The sequence below is a fragment of the Caretta caretta genome, chromosome 21 (genome assembly GCF_965140235.1).
Source record: "Caretta caretta isolate rCarCar2 chromosome 21, rCarCar1.hap1, whole genome shotgun sequence".
Taxonomy (NCBI): domain Eukaryota; kingdom Metazoa; phylum Chordata; order Testudines; family Cheloniidae; genus Caretta; species Caretta caretta.
In genome coordinates, this window is record NC_134226.1 from 4747443 (window position 1) to 4762814 (window position 15372).

Here is a 15372-nt window from a genome sequence, read left to right on the forward strand (position 1 = left end):
AATCCCAGGCCATATTAGGCTCTTCCCCAGAATCTGTCATTGTCTGTTAGCTCTTGAGGAGACAGGCTGCCGGTTCCTTTGGTGAAAAGAGCCCATTCCCTGCTCTGTCCTTTTCAATTCCATGTGTGTTTCTCCAGACTGCAGCAGGAAAGGCCTGCAGTGGAATTTCTGTGTAGTCCCTCTCCAACCCTGTGGGCTGCAGCTGAGCAGCCCCCTTCCCACTCTGTGAGTCCCCTCTGGTTTCTTGGTTTCCTTTCTAATTGCTGTAACTTTGACCTGGCAGGAGGATGGTGCTTTAGGGCTTTGTCTATAACAGTCTGACCATTTGCATTTGACTAGGAGAGTTTTATTCTTGACACAGCTCCAGATTCCATCCCGAAGGTGAATAGAATCTTGAACCTGGATCGAGAAATGCTTGTGCTGTCCGTTGGCTTGAATCACTTAGCCGCCACAGAGAAACACCTTCCCTCCTGCTGTCAGGATCATAGGTTCCCTTTATGAAACAGAAGGATTTTGAAGGATGACAGGCCAGGTTTGCTGTTTCCGGGCTTAATCTGAAAAGCTCTAGGAAGTCTAAAGGGACCATTTCCAGAAGAGTTAGGGGTTTAAGTTCCTGAGGCCTAAAGGATATTGCGAGGAAGAAGGGGAGTTAGCATCCTGGCTTCCAGTGACATCAAAGATCATCCTTTTAGAGAGCTGACATCTCCTTAGCTAGCTTTGCTTTATATCTGGCATGGTGAGATATCTCCAGTGAACGATTGCAACAGATCTGTGGATGTAGCTGCAAATACCTGTGGGCAGTTTTGCTGTCTGTACAGTACGCTGAGAGCTTTGGAGCATCCACTGTAAGAGTGCAGCCTTTCCACTCACCCCCCTCACATACCGGTGTAAACTTGAATTGCTATGCATAGAGCAACCTGATTTTGTTTCCTCATTTCCCCCTCAGCGAGGGCCCCATCCTACACGCATTAGCTCTCAGCGCGCAGAATAGCCACTGAGCTCAGCGGGAATGCCATGCGAGGAAGCATTGCAGAATTGGACCCTTTTTGAATCAGGTATCTATTTTACAGCTAGCATTTGCTGAAGGGCTTTCAGGACAGTTACCCAGTCTGTACCAGTTTCTAGAGATGGGATCCAGTTTTGCAGACTCAAGATGAGTCATAGAAGCATCTAGTGTGGGATTTTCTAAAGAGCCTAAGGGAGTTAAGTGTCCATCTCCCATTTAAATTCATTGGGATTTGGGTGTTAATTTCCTTGGGTCTACTTGAAAATCCCAGCCCTAAACTTCAGGGTGCTTATTTTAACCAAAGCTCTGAGCGTTTGGACACCTCTGTCTTCCCATCAGTGTGGATGGGAGCGGAAGGTGCGGCTTCACATACAGGAGCAGCACCTCAGCCCTTCAGCTTCCTTCCGGGCCCAGTTGCAGGTGGCAGAAGTCCCACTCATGCATCACTGAGCTAAGAGAGGATCAGTACTGGTGACACCTTCGGCTTTCTGCAGAGAACTAGTTGGAAATTTCTCAATACATGGAGTTTTCACTGGAAAATGTCAAGTAATCAAAACAAAAACTTTTTGCAGGTAAGGATTGGTGTCGATGAAACTCTGGTTGGAAAGGTTTCTTGGGCCCAGGATGGGCTTTCTAGTCAAAATGAGAGAATTAAGATCCCGCCCCAGAATAACCTTTAGTCCAGTGATTAGGGCTTGGACCTGGCTTTCCCACATCCCAGCTCAGTGCCTTAACCACCAGGCTATAGGCTATATTGGGAGGGGTGAATCTCTCCCTCTCTCTCTGGTTTTTTGTGGAAACTTTTGAAAGGTCTGTGTTTTGTCCGGATGCAGAATGGGAACATATTTGAAATCTCAAAAATGTTCATGGGTCAAGAAAACCATTTCCCTCTCATCTCTGTTTCTGCATACAGGTCCAGCTGGGCAGTTGGAGACTAGCCAGAGGTTTTGGATGATGGGGTAGGGTAACAGAGAAGAGGGAAATAGGTTTGTGAGGTTGGGGCTGCAGATTGTGAAATTAATAGGATATTGAAATAATTTTGCTAAAATAAAACACAGAAAGAAGTGGCACCTGGTCGCAAAAGGGAAGCATATCCTATACCTATCCCACCGATCAGTCTGTTTTTGAAGCAACAGACACTGATGTGCATCCCAGGAATGAAACCTGATTAAAAATGAAACCTAGAATGAGTGTTCAGTGTGTAGTTAGGAGGATCCAATCCACCTCCCAGTAAAACCGGGCTTCGATGGTATTGGGGACCTGAAGCAATTGATAATGCATTGCCTCTAGCTTGTGGGGGAAGAGTGGAGTGGGGGGTACTCTTGGGGTTTGCGTCTCCGGAGATAAAATGCATAACCCACAGCAAGCCAGGAGGAACAATGATGCTTCAATATATTTCCTGAATAATAACATCCCCTCTTGTGTGGCTGCAATGAAAATATCCTGCGCAGAAAATATTGCTGAAGGTTATTTTTCCCTGCACTTAATCTTCTGTCTTGCGGGCAGATTGAGGAGGGCAAAGAGAATTATCTGTGATCGAATACACTGGGGTGCATGCTGACTCTAAGTGCGGGGTGTTTGGCTGCCCTTCCTGGTAAACAGCCATCCAATCTAGATCCAGGTTAATGTCCCAAATGCCTAGAGTTCAGGTGTGTTCAGACCTGACTTTATATAAAGGTAAGTGGCCCTCTAGTAACTGGAGCACCTATGTCTCCATGTTTTCTCCTCCCAGGACTGCCCACAGCTGTTTCCCACTGAAGAGATTCTGATCCCAGTGGGGGAGGTGAAGCCCATCACACTGAAAGCCAGAAACCTGCCCCAGCCCCAGTCTGGCCAGCGTGGGTATGAATGTGTCCTCAACATTCAAGGAGTTATTCATCGTGTGCCAGCTCTGCGCTTCAACAGCTCCAGTGTCCAGTGCCAGAACAGCTCGGTAAGGGGCTGGTGCTGCGGGGATTGAAGTGGGAGAAGGGAAGGAATTGTTGGAATGAGAGAGGGGAGCGGCTGCAGTGATGGGAGAGGGGCAGGACGAAGGGGGCCCAACAGCCATGCTGCAAGTGAGTCCTGGAATGCAGAAGCTTTAGAGTTGAATGGCTGAGGTTATCTGGGAGCTGCAGAGCCTACTCCTGAGGTGAATTTGCACCATTGACTAACCCTTCCACATGCTGTGAGGCAGGTAAGTTTTGTTATCTTTACTTCCAGATGGGGGAACTAAGTGAGGTTACATAACTTGCCCAAGGCCACAGAGGAAGTCAGTGTTAGACTTGGGCCTAGAATCAGGAGTTGTTCCCGGCTCCCATCACTGTGTTCTAACCACTAGGCAATACTTCCACTTATCAATATCAGAGATGCCTCTTTATTTTATTTAAACCAGCCATCCCAGCTCTAACATAGCCATCACCCCAATGTTGACATCAACTAGGAGACACTGTGAGTAAGGCAAATTTAACTAGAAGAGGAAAAGATGAAAGGAAAATGGGAATGGGGAGGCAGAAAGAATAAAAAAATCCAGGGGTTAAACTAATCCTGAATTTCAGATGGGAATCTGCTGTAGGCATGTGAGGTGTTTAATTATAATACTGGCTGGGTGAAGTTCCTTTATCTGCCAGCTCCTGTCAGTGACTGTCGGGGGGTCAGTGAAGGCGGGGCAGGGACAGGTCGGGGGAAGAATACAACAAAGGTGTTAAGGCAAGCTAATTCCCGCTGGAGACAGAGAGAATTATTGGCCTCTTATCAGAGAGCTGTCAAATTCCAGGTCTCAGCAGCTTAATGGAATGTGTGATGCCAGGAAAGAGGGGAATGGGACTCAGCTGGGGGAGCAGACGTGGCACTGCAGAGTGATACAAATTCTCTGAATAAACCACTAAAGACGTGCGCACAGGGGACGACTGCAGCTTGGTCTGCATTGTGACAGCGTGGCACAGCCCATGAAAGTAAAGCCCAAGAGATTCTACAGCAACTTCTCAAGCTGTACGAATGCCATTGGAGCCATTAACAGAGAATATCATCGTACTTCTTAGAGAGAAGGCTCTAACTTCTTGCAGTCTTCCTTGCACATGGTAGAGAACAAAACACAGGTTCTGCTGCATTCACAGCACAATGCAGATCTCAGCTCTTCACAAAGGCCATTCTCCAAACTGCAGAGGAAGGACCTCTGTGTTTGTTTGCAGAAGACACTAGCCTACAAATGGAAAAAGGGCGGGTGAAGGAGTTTGGGTCTCTGATCTCCTGTATCAGTGTGGGTTTTAGAAAGGTGCATGGACAGATAGCTACAGTTGCTTGGTTCTAGATGGTGGAACCAGAAACTTCAGGATCTACTTTAACAATCCATGCAGATACTCAGAACTTATTAATGAGGTTCTGAATTGTCTTAAATTTCCCTGGATATTTGTGCCTCACTAGCTCTCTATAGGCCCCATAGCAGGGTAGATAATAAATGTAATAATACTAAATAGCCCTTTTCCTATCCGAAGTGATTTATAAACATTACCTAACAAATACTCAGAGCAGCCCTGCTTTAGGGAGATCCTATTATCCTTTTATACAAATGGGAAACTGGAGGCAGAAGGTTAAGGGCTAGTCTGCACACAGAGTTGTACCAATATAATTAAAGGTGTGGTTTTATAATGATTTAGTTAAGCCCGAGCAACTCTATGTGGGTGAGGCCACTTTGATATCTGTTTAATCCAGGCTTGTATCATTTAGCTCACACTGGGAAATGTATATGGGCACGCTAAACCAGTATAAGTAGATCTACATTAAACCAGTGCAACTTCTGTGTGTCTACAAGTGACTTGCCCAAGACTACACAGTGATCTAGTGTCAGAGTGGGGATTAGAACGCTGGACCTCGTGAGTCTGCTCCTGTACTTATTCCATTCCGGTCACATCATGCTTGACAGCATGAGGGCTGATGTGGAACAGATGTGGATAAATTATCTGTGCGGGGGGAACACTACATAGTCAAGTGTTTTGGTGGAGTTTCTTTAATATGCTTGCTTTTTACAGTCCCATCCACATTTTCCTTGTTGGATAATTGGACTCACTGGTTTATCTGCAAAGACTGCCAGCATAGGGCCCAATATGTGCTAATTATGATTATGGCACTTGTGAAGTGTCCACTAGGAGAATGGTCTGAGACCTCCAAACTCATCTGTATGGCCCCTGGGCATCCGTCAGAGAGTCAGGAATTCCAGTCCGTGCTACCCTCATCTGGATTTGAGCTGGTGACTTAGAAAGCTCCTCTCCACCCTGAATAGAGCACATTGACTGAAATATTTCTGTAGTAAGTTGTCAGATCTTTGCAGCACATTTGTACATTCCTGATTCCATTGAGGGAGTGTGGTGGTTAGACGGAAAGTTGGCCCAATCTGTCTCCTGAGCAGAAGTGCCACTGTGTAGAGCCTCAGTCTGGTCTCATTAAATAGTGGGGCTGTATTTATGAGAAAAACCAGTGTGTCTGGGACAATTAATCTATTACCTTTTGCAGGATCCATCAACTCATTTTAATTATCTTTCCCTGGCAAGGAGAAATGAGTCTCACTGTGTGGACTCAAAGCAGGATCCTAGAGCTGAGAGTTAGAATTGTTGGTCACTCAGACATCATCACATGTGTTTTAAGCAAAAAGTTGTCATGGTTATTAAAAAAAAAAAAAATTTCCTTCATGGTATCTCTTCCTGATGCATCCTCCCGACCACATCCCCTAAACGTGTTTCTTATCTTGTTCCTTAGTATCTCTATGACGGGATGGACATAAGCAACTTAGCAGTGGATTTTGCTGTGGTGTGGAATGGAAACTTCATTATTGACAACCCAGAGGATTTGAAAGGTAATGGGTGCTCGGCTTACTGCTGCAGGGTCTTATCCTTGGGTCATGAGGTGGAGGGGACCTGATAAGGGCTTGGGGGAGTGTGTGGTCAAGCCCATTTCTAGAAAAATAAATTTCTATTCACAGGAAGACTGGGCTAGAACTCTGTTAGTCACAGCCAAGTTACACCACCGTTGTACCCAGCACCATTCTGATCCCAGTGTGAACTCTGCCCAGATTTCCAGCCCGCAGTTAGCCATGGCCCAGAACCTCAGCATTACAGAATTGGCCCTTAGTAAAAGCAGCCTGTGCACTGCAAAAAGGAAGCCTTTACTAAACACATTGACCAGCAGCCAGCTCAGAGACATCTCTGCCACATGCGGCTGCCTCAGACCCCTCTGTCACCGGTCAGTATGACCTCCTCCTGCACTCGCATCCACAGGGTTGTGGCAAAGGTTTTCAGGTTTGGCACTGAAATCTGGGAATCCCAGAGGGACACACTTGTACAATAGTGCTGCATAGTTCAACAAGGGGAATGGTGCATGAACTTAACAGGCATAGGAGTGCAGGGAGAGAGAATAATTTGCAATCAGCGTAAATAATAAGTGACTAGAAATCTGCAACAGCAACAACTTCACCTTTGGATTTTATTTTCAATTAAGTATATTTAATTCTCCAGAAATATGCTAGTTTGACAGCCCCACAGACTGCAAGCCCCTCTGTCTCTCCACACAACGTGGGCAGCAGCAGTCCAAGTTTCTCTTGATACACTGACTTACCAAGGCATATCAACCCTAACCTAGCGGCATCACCTCTAAAAATAAGGGTAGCTCAGTCTCTTTGGCCCAAGCAAGCTTGGGTCTCCCTACAGCTCTGTATTTATATAGCATCCTTCACCCTGTAGGATCCCCAAGTGTTTTACAAGTTGTACATGGGAATACCACTTGCCCACCACTCAAATGCAATTGCCTGTGATAATTTTAGGGAAGTAGATTTAACCAGGATATTAGGTCTAAAACCTCCGAGCCTGTGAAAATTCATGTGTGCGCTTTGTATGTACCTCTTATTATATGCTCAGTAACTTCTTATATGTAGCAGTAGTCCATATGGATACTGCATTTCATTATGTGGACTTTGCTTCTGGATGCCACAACACTCCTTTTATAAAAGACCTGTTAAAAGATCTGACCTGTAGAAAATCTACATTTGCCCTGCTCTGAAACAAGCCGGTGCAGCCAAGCCCTGATAAAGAAAGAAACCTGTTATACTTCCAGCTATAGGAGGAATGCCATAGGAAAATAGAGCTGGTACCAGAATAAATGGCTGTGTGACAAAATCTAGTGTATTGCAGAGCAAAATAGACTGAAAGCAGTAGATGAGCCCCCTGAAAAGAATACCTGTTAATAGTCCCATTTTGCTGAAGCAGGGACATCAATTTAACAGGTTCCTGTTTGTCCGTGTAGGAGCTATATTTTGCTTTTGAATGCTTTGAAATTTTCAGAGGAACCTGATACATTGGAGTCCTGTTGGAGACCCTGCCAAGCTCCCTGGAAATGGAGACATTGTTTCAATGAGCTCTTTCTTGGTTTAGGTCAATGGAGTAAACTAAACAAAGAAGTTTTCAAAGCTGCCTTCCAAAGCAAGCATCGGCGCAATAATGTCTAAGAACATCTGGAAAAAGGATAAGTGGGAATGAGAAGGCTTAAGAGCTCCATTGCCAACAAAACCGTGCGTGGCTCTGATGGGCCTGACGAACGTTCCCTGTGGTTCTCCAACTGTGCTGTCCAGCTTTGCAACAGTGCTGCTTATGTCCCAGCTGGTGCTAGTCACCTGGGCGTCTGCGGTGGTCAGGGCGGTCAGAAACAGCTGAGTTAGAGAGCGAGAGGCAGGGACCGATCAGCTAGTTCAAAAACAAATGTGTGGGACGCTACCCCACGAGCTATGCAGAATATTTACAGCCATTTAGGTACAAGGCAGATATATCAGTCAGCAACCTTTCAGCGCCTATTCCCCCCCCCACACACACACACACACATCTTTTTCAAGCATCTCCACCACTGCCCGATGAGGTTGTCTCTTCTCTTCATCAGTCAAGGGGGATTGTGGGCTGTCTTCATCTCTACCGATACTATAAGCAGATGTAGCTCTTTTGGTTCTGAAGATTTAATCTCCAGATCAGTGCTCAGTCCACGCCTCTTCCTTCTCCACAGTTCACCTGTACAAATGCGCAGCCCAGCGGGAGAGCTGCGGCCTGTGCCTGAAAGCAGATCAGAAGTTTGAATGCGGCTGGTGCAGTGGAGAGGCCAAATGCACCCTCCGGCAGCACTGCAGTTTCCCCATTCACCCTTGGCTCGACTGGTCCAGCAGGAACGTCAAGTGCTCCAATCCCCGCATCACCGAGGTAAGAGAATCCAGCCACAGCGAATCCGCCTATCTATCGTCCGCCTAGCTGTTGTCCCTGGCCCATTCTGTTTAACCTCATCATGCTTGAAATGCCAGACTGATTTGTGTCTGTTCCTGGCTGCGTCCCTTCTGGCCCAGATACAAGATATCCTCCATTCTGCACTGAAGAAGAATGAATAACACACTCCAGTGCTTCCTGCAGAATGAATGTGTTGCTTCCTTAGCATGTGACCAGGGGTTACACCCTCGCTGCTGACCACTCCCTCTGTCATTGTCTGGATGTGCCCTCAGCACTGGGGTGCCCACTATGCCCTGCTCCTTGGATACTAATTAAACCAGGGAGGTAATTAGTCTATAATTGACTTCTCTGGATTACACACCTGCGAGGGAGTTAAGACCGTATATGAGGTGTCTCCTGGAGGAATTATTAACTGTAAAGCAGTTGTTGGGGTGATGCTTGTACTGTTGGTGGTGGCTCTCGGCGCCAGATCAGAGTGTTGAGTCTAGGAAGCCTTTGATTTCTTGCTTTGCTGGTTTCTAATACAAATTTAGGGTCTAATTCTCCATTGCCCTGCACTATGTGTTGCCATTTGCCCCTGTGCAAAATGTGTGTAAAGAGGTCATAAAATGTTACCAAATCAGAATGGCTGCACAAGGGACAATCAGGCCTTCTCAGCGCACAAACTTGCACCAATTTAATGCAGGCCTTGTCTACACACAAGCTGCACCAGTTTAACCTGAATCAGTTTTTAAATAGGTTTAGTTAAACCCTGCAAATTCATTATTATGGTTTGAGTGGCTTATTTTCCATTTAGCAGAGAGCTGTTCATAGTGGCCTTAAGCTAAACCAATATTAGTCTGGTTAACACCAAAATAAGTTTGTTCACACAGGGGGTTTGCACTACTTTAAATAAATCATTGTCCTAGAATCATAGAGTTTAAGGCTAGAGGGGACCATTAGAACATCTAGGTGTGCAAGTTCTAAGTGTGGATCAGGCCTTGAGCCCTCAGGGTTTAAATTTTGATACAGATCTTCATAGAACAATGCCATGTATTTGTGTATTTCAGTGGTTAGAATGGAAATTGTATTGCCTGTGTATAAATCCATGGTACGCCCACATCTTGAATATTGCATGTAGGTGTGGTCACCCCATCTCAAAATATATAAAAATTGGAATTAGAAAAGGTTCAGAAAAGGGCAACAAAAATGATTAGAGGCATGGAACGGCTTCTGTACGAGGAGAGATTAATAAGACTGGGACTTTTCAGCTTGGAAAAGAGACAACTAAGGGGAGAATATGATAGAGGTCTATAAAATCATGACTGGTGTGGAGAAAGTAAATAAGGAAGTGTTATTGACTCCTTCTCATTACAGAAGAACTAGGGGCCGCCAAATGAAATTACTAAGCAGCAGGTTTAAAACAAACAAAAGGAAGTTTCTTCACACAACGCACTGTCAACCTGTGGAACTCTTTGCTAGAGAATGTTGTGAAGGCCAAGTCTATAACAGCGCTCAAAAAAGAACTAAATACATTCATGGAGGATCGGTCCATCAATGACTGTTAGCCAGGATGGGCAGGGAGGGTGACCCTAGCCTCTGTTTGCCAGAAGCTGGGAATGGGCGACAGGGGATGGATCACTTGATGATTCCCTGTTCTGTTCATTCCCCCTGGGGCACCAGGCATTGGCCACTGTCGGAAGACAGGATACTGGACTAGATGGACCTTGGGTCTGACCCAGTGTGGATGTTCTTATGTTCTCATTAAATGGATGGCTAAGCATATCTGTTTAGTCTGCAGAGCTGGGTTCAACTTACTAGCAAATTAAAATGTGAGATCCTCTTTCACAGACTCATAGAAGTTAGAAGGGGAGGTTACTGCTCTGGCCATTACTGCCATCAGTGCAAACCCTTGATGTAAACAAGGCAAGCTGCTACAAGCAGCCATTTGTAACCGTGCAGCTTAGCCTGGTTTTAACTAGGAGTAAGCTGCCCCAGGGCAAGTACCCGTTGCCTGTCTACACTGAGGGTTTGCATGGGTGCAGGTACATCAGCACCTGACTGAAATCAGGGCGTCTCCTCTTATGAATCCTGCAGGATAGTAGTTCCCTAGAGTCTATTCTGCGGTGCTTTCTCTCTGATCCCAGGATTTTAGGGGTATATCGACACAGCAGAAGCTTTTCACAAGCTAGCCTACCCAAACTAGCTTGAATCCAGCTAGTGTGAGTAACAGTAGCAGTGAGGACACCACGGCACGGCCTTCAGCGCAGGTAGTACAAGCCCAGCAGACACCCTGGGTATGGCCTCCACTCATAGCCTGCCTTAAAGCTTGCGCTGTCTTCACTGCTATTGTTAGCTTGAATCCAGCTATTGTAGCTGTGTCGTGTAGGTTCGCCTATGCACAGCTTTTGCTGTGTAGACGTGGGGTGCATCTCACAAGTCAGTGTTTTCACTACTGCCCTTTGGAGGACACTCTACAGACTAACACCTGTGATGGTTCGGAAGCTGTTCCTCAGCTTCACTTTCCTCATTCCGTCTCTTCCCCCTTAAATCATTTCACTCCCTCCTTGTGCTCTCAATGTTGTTGTTCATGCTTCAATTTGTTACTTTTTGACAAGAAAGGACACTTATTATTATAAGGTGTCAGGTTCTGATTAATTTCACTCCATCATCATCAAATTGTGAGAAAGAAACCGACACAAGGGCTTTTCTAAAAACAAAATAATATTTACCATTTATGTGATGCTGTTCCTCTGCTGAACACTTCACAGACGTTAGCTAATGGTCACAACCCCTGGTGAGACGGGTAAATATCATTATCCTCCTTTGACCAAGAGGAAGGGGAGAAAACAAGCATTAAGCACTGGGGCAGATTTGTGGGGTTGCACCCCACGGCTGAATGTGGCCCAAAGAGTTTGACTTGTCCTAGGCCACAGAGGGAGTTGGTGGGGAGATCCTAACTGCCAGTCCTGTGCTCAGGTCTCTGTGGGTAAGTCTACACTGCAGCTGGAAGTCAGCCTGGGTAGACTGACTTGCGGTAGCAGGGTTTGAGCTAGTGCACTAAAAATAGCTGCATGGATGTTGTGTCTCTGGCAGAGACTCTGGTTAGGCACCCAAGTTCAGTAACCCCCGTCCCTGACTCTCCCCACCCTGTCTGTCTTATGAAAACACGGGTGATTTTCATACTTGGGCCCTATCATGTCATCCTTTGTTGTTGGAGCCTGGTATGTGGCCCCCTCCAGATGCCTTCCAGCCAGTCAAATCACAGCTTTTAACCGAAAAGATCTTGCATCCCTATCTCTTGTACAGTTTCACCACTGCTGGTTTTTAGAGACTAAAATGTACTAGGTTGGCAGGGCTGTAGAAAAGCAAGGATAATGGCGGTGCTGATTGTGCAAAGAGATCAGCAGGTTAAGAAATCAAGCAGCGGAGCTTGGTGGAATGAGTTCAGGGATTACTGCCTCTCCTAAATCAAACTTCAGTTTCGGATTATTTTACAGGCTGTAGCTTGGTTTTGACAGATCCACCCCAGGAGAGTGTGTTCTAGGCCTCCCCCAACAGGGAGCAGTCCAAGAGTCTCTTGATTTATATAAAAGCCGGGTTAGGAGCTCATCAGTCACCCTTTTTTCCCCTAGCACCTTCGCTGTAATAAAATTCCCCTTGGAATCACTGATGGCTGTCCCTGACAGCAGCCACCAGGGTGCATCTGAGCTCATAGTTAGCTCGACCTAGAGAAAAGGAAACCCTTGGCAAATTGAAGTGCCACAGGACTCCTGACCCATTGTGACAAGTTTTCATTGGTTTCCTATTTAATGCTTTCTCCAGCTCTATGTAAGCTCACTAACTCCCTGTAGTTTAAGATCATGAGAAACATTAACCTCAACAGAAAAGGAGGATTCAGGCAATGCTACGTTTTCCAGCAGAGTGAAAGAGAGAAGAGGCTGTATTCTTCCCTTTGCAAATCTGGAGTCACGCTTTTGACTTCAGTGGAGCTGCTCAGGGTTTACGCTGGTGTAGCAGAGCCTTGTCAAGTGAATACATAAGATTCTAGTATGGGCAAGTGAAAGTCTCTCATCTAGCAATATTCTCCTTATCTAACATTTGAACTTCTGAACATTAATTTTTCCTCCAGCTCACCCTTCTGCTGGAGCTCAGCCACTCCAACAGGTGCATGCATGGACATGCACACACGAGTACAGACTCAGTGTCTGCGCTTATGCTTCTTCCAGTTATCACCATAGAGTTAGATACTCATGTCCACAGACAGGAATCCAGAATGGTTATCTCATGAGAGCCCCAGATATTGTGAGGGAATAAGTTGTGCTATAACCTTACCCAGTCTACAGGGACGGGTTGATTTCACTGGCGACTGAATAATGTATTATTTTTCCATGATGCCTTTTCAGCATCACTGATCTCAAAGCGCCGTACGGAATGTGCACTGCCGCTGATGAAATGCAGCCACCCCTGTGGCAACCAGCTGGTGTACAAACACATTGGTGGGAGGAGTGGGGAAATTGGCAAAGGACAAAGCCCTGGCTTTATTAAAGGTGCCTCGATAGACTGAACCTTAATTTGTAAGGGCTTACTCAAAAGATTCACCTCACCTAGCAGCACGGTACTCTGCTTACCTACCCCTGATGGGTGAAGGCCTGTTCTGGTCATCTAGAACTGGTCGATCCGGAGCTGGATCACCCAGGTAAGGGGCTCCATGCTTGATCTTAGGGTGAGATGTCCTTGTGTGGCTACTTAGACGTCCCCAAGCTCATTTGACTTGTTTTCCTAATAACCAGGAGGCACTGCCAGCTTGGAAGTCTTTCTAAGTTGCAGCAGCCTTGGCTCAGGTGGCATGGCAGCAGAATTTCCACAGGCAGTGTCTGTTAATTTAAAATAAAAAGGGCATACAGGGAATTAACAAAAACCTCTCAAGGCACCGACAACGATCACTCCCTGTGCAAATTTCACTCTGGGCACAAAGCACAAGGCCCCTGTGGCTCTTAACTCTCACTGAACCATGGTTTAAGGCCCTTGTGTTTACTTAGGTCCTGATTCAGCAAAACCCTTAAGCATATGCTTAAATTTAGGCTTAAGGTGAACTTAAGTGGTGCAGAGGTTGTGCGCGCTGCTCCTTTGCCCAGGGGTGAATGTCACCTTGGTTATGTAGCCATTGAATTGAGAGCACCGCCTGCTTGCTTCCATCTGATGCCATGTGATGTTAACCCCGATGATTCCAGCCTGATGGGATCAGAGACCTGTTATCTCAGAGGCGTTTTGTTTCCTTTTTTATTTTTCAATAATCTTTTAACAATAAATAAACTTCTCCCCTCTCCCCCTTCAACACAACTTTCTTTCCAACAAGCATTTGTACTGTTTGCACAAGGCTGGGTTACAAGACGCCAGGAGCAAAATAGGCTCCGCCGGCAGTTTCCCTCATACTAAATGATTCAGACAGTTGTAACATTTAAGAAGTCTTATTTTCTTCTCCTTGAGTTAGGCAGGAGAAATAAAACCACAAAACAACTTGCAGCTAAGCTGCCCAGGATCTGAGCTGGAGATTCCATCCCTGCAGCGTTCATGCTAGCTGTGGGCTGGGCACTGCCATAGAATATTTTATCGCTGTCCAACTTGGAAAGTAATATTGGCGGTCTCCGTCCAAGAAAAAGAGAGTATAGCTTAGCTGTGGTTATTGCAGATTGGTTGTCTCCATAACCCGGCCTGTGTGTCTCCTTCAAAGCCGGAGGCATGAGGGGTGTCTCCAGGGAAGGTTTGAATCTTAGGGGATTGACCTAAGTGGACTCTGAGCTTGACACTAGCAGACAATACAGTTCTGCTTGTGCTGACAAATCAATGTGTTCCATTTTCAGGGGTCTGAGTTTTAGGGGCGCCTACAGACAGACCGTTAGTGTAGGGTCCAACAGGGTTGCACCAGTGGAACAGAGCGCCGAGTTTGGCCCCCTATACTGGCCCGTGTAACTAAGCTCTTGGATCATTCCCACTGAAAGACTCTTCACCATTTATCCTGTTTGCAGTTAGCTTCCTTCTCTCCAGTCAGTTCAGCACTCTTGTTCTCATACTCTAACCCAGTGCTCTTGCATCCAGGTTCCCAGCATCACGGGGGGATGTGTAAATGCCAAGGAGAAACCATATTGTCACTGAAACGAAAGGAAATGAATTATAGTTAACATACAGTCCTTCCATTTATAGGACCTGAGTTCATGCCCTTGCTTCCATCGGCAGTGTCCCTTCTTTAACAGCATAAAACTTCCCTAATGTCTGCAGCCTCCGTGATAAATAAAAAAGCAGTTTTCTTGAGAACAAGCAACTCTCTGATCTCCTATTCATTTATTTGCAGGCCTCATTAATATAACATCACTGCAACAAACAACTAAAGGGGGGTAGTGTCAGGCTGAATAATGGAGTTGCTCTGCTGAGATAACAATTAGGTTCTGAATGTGCTATCAGCTAAGACAGAGACAAGGAGGGATCATGCCGGGATGAGGAGCTAGGGATGCTTTATGTGCTGGGTACCTGCTGGGCTCAACAGCTGGGATCCAGCCAGCTTAGAACATCATAATAAAAATAAAAGGACAAAAAAAGAAAAGAAAGAAGGTAAATGACACTTTGGTAATTTTTTTGCCACTCTTTGCTTGGCTGGGACTCCTACCCTTTTCATTGTGTCTTTGATGCTGAGTGTGACGTGGTATCATAGTCACTTATACTGCAGGACTGTCTGGCTCACCTCTGACTTTAGCAAGGACATCCTTAGGATCAGCTGCAAGACACATCTCCATCCCACACGCAGACCCTATTTTTTGTAGTTCTGTGTTGTTTTACATTGGAAATAGTGAACCATACAACTGGGGTGACAGGAAACATTAATGATGCTAAAGAAACTGGATTCTACCTTAGGGGAGGGAACACTTTCTAATGGTAGGTAAGGGCGGGAGAGCTGGGAATCAGGATTCCTGGGTTCTGTTCCCTGCTCTGAGAGGGGAATGGGGTCTGATGGTTCGTGTAGGGGTGACTGGGAGTCAAAACTTCTGGGTTCTTGTCCTGGCTCTGCCACTGATTTGTGGGGTGACCCTAGATAAATCCCTGCTGCTCGCTGTGTCAGTTTCCCTGTCTATAAAATAGGTTCAGTAATACCTATCTGTGACC

At 46.0% G+C, this 15372-nt stretch overlaps 1 protein-coding gene across 3 annotated transcripts in view; it reads left to right on the forward strand.

Annotated features, from left to right (window-relative positions):
• PLXNA2 (plexin A2) overlaps positions 1–15372 on the forward strand; it is a 318604-nt gene that overhangs the window by 229316 nt on the left and 73916 nt on the right. For all 3 annotated transcript variants that reach the window (XM_075122021.1, XM_048826414.2, XM_048826415.2), the window contains exons 10-12: positions 2739–2939; positions 5738–5834; positions 8024–8214. In XM_075122021.1, coding sequence (XP_074978122.1) covers positions 2739–2939; positions 5738–5834; positions 8024–8214 — 489 coding nt within the window. The remainder of the gene's footprint in view (positions 1–2738; positions 2940–5737; positions 5835–8023; positions 8215–15372) is intronic.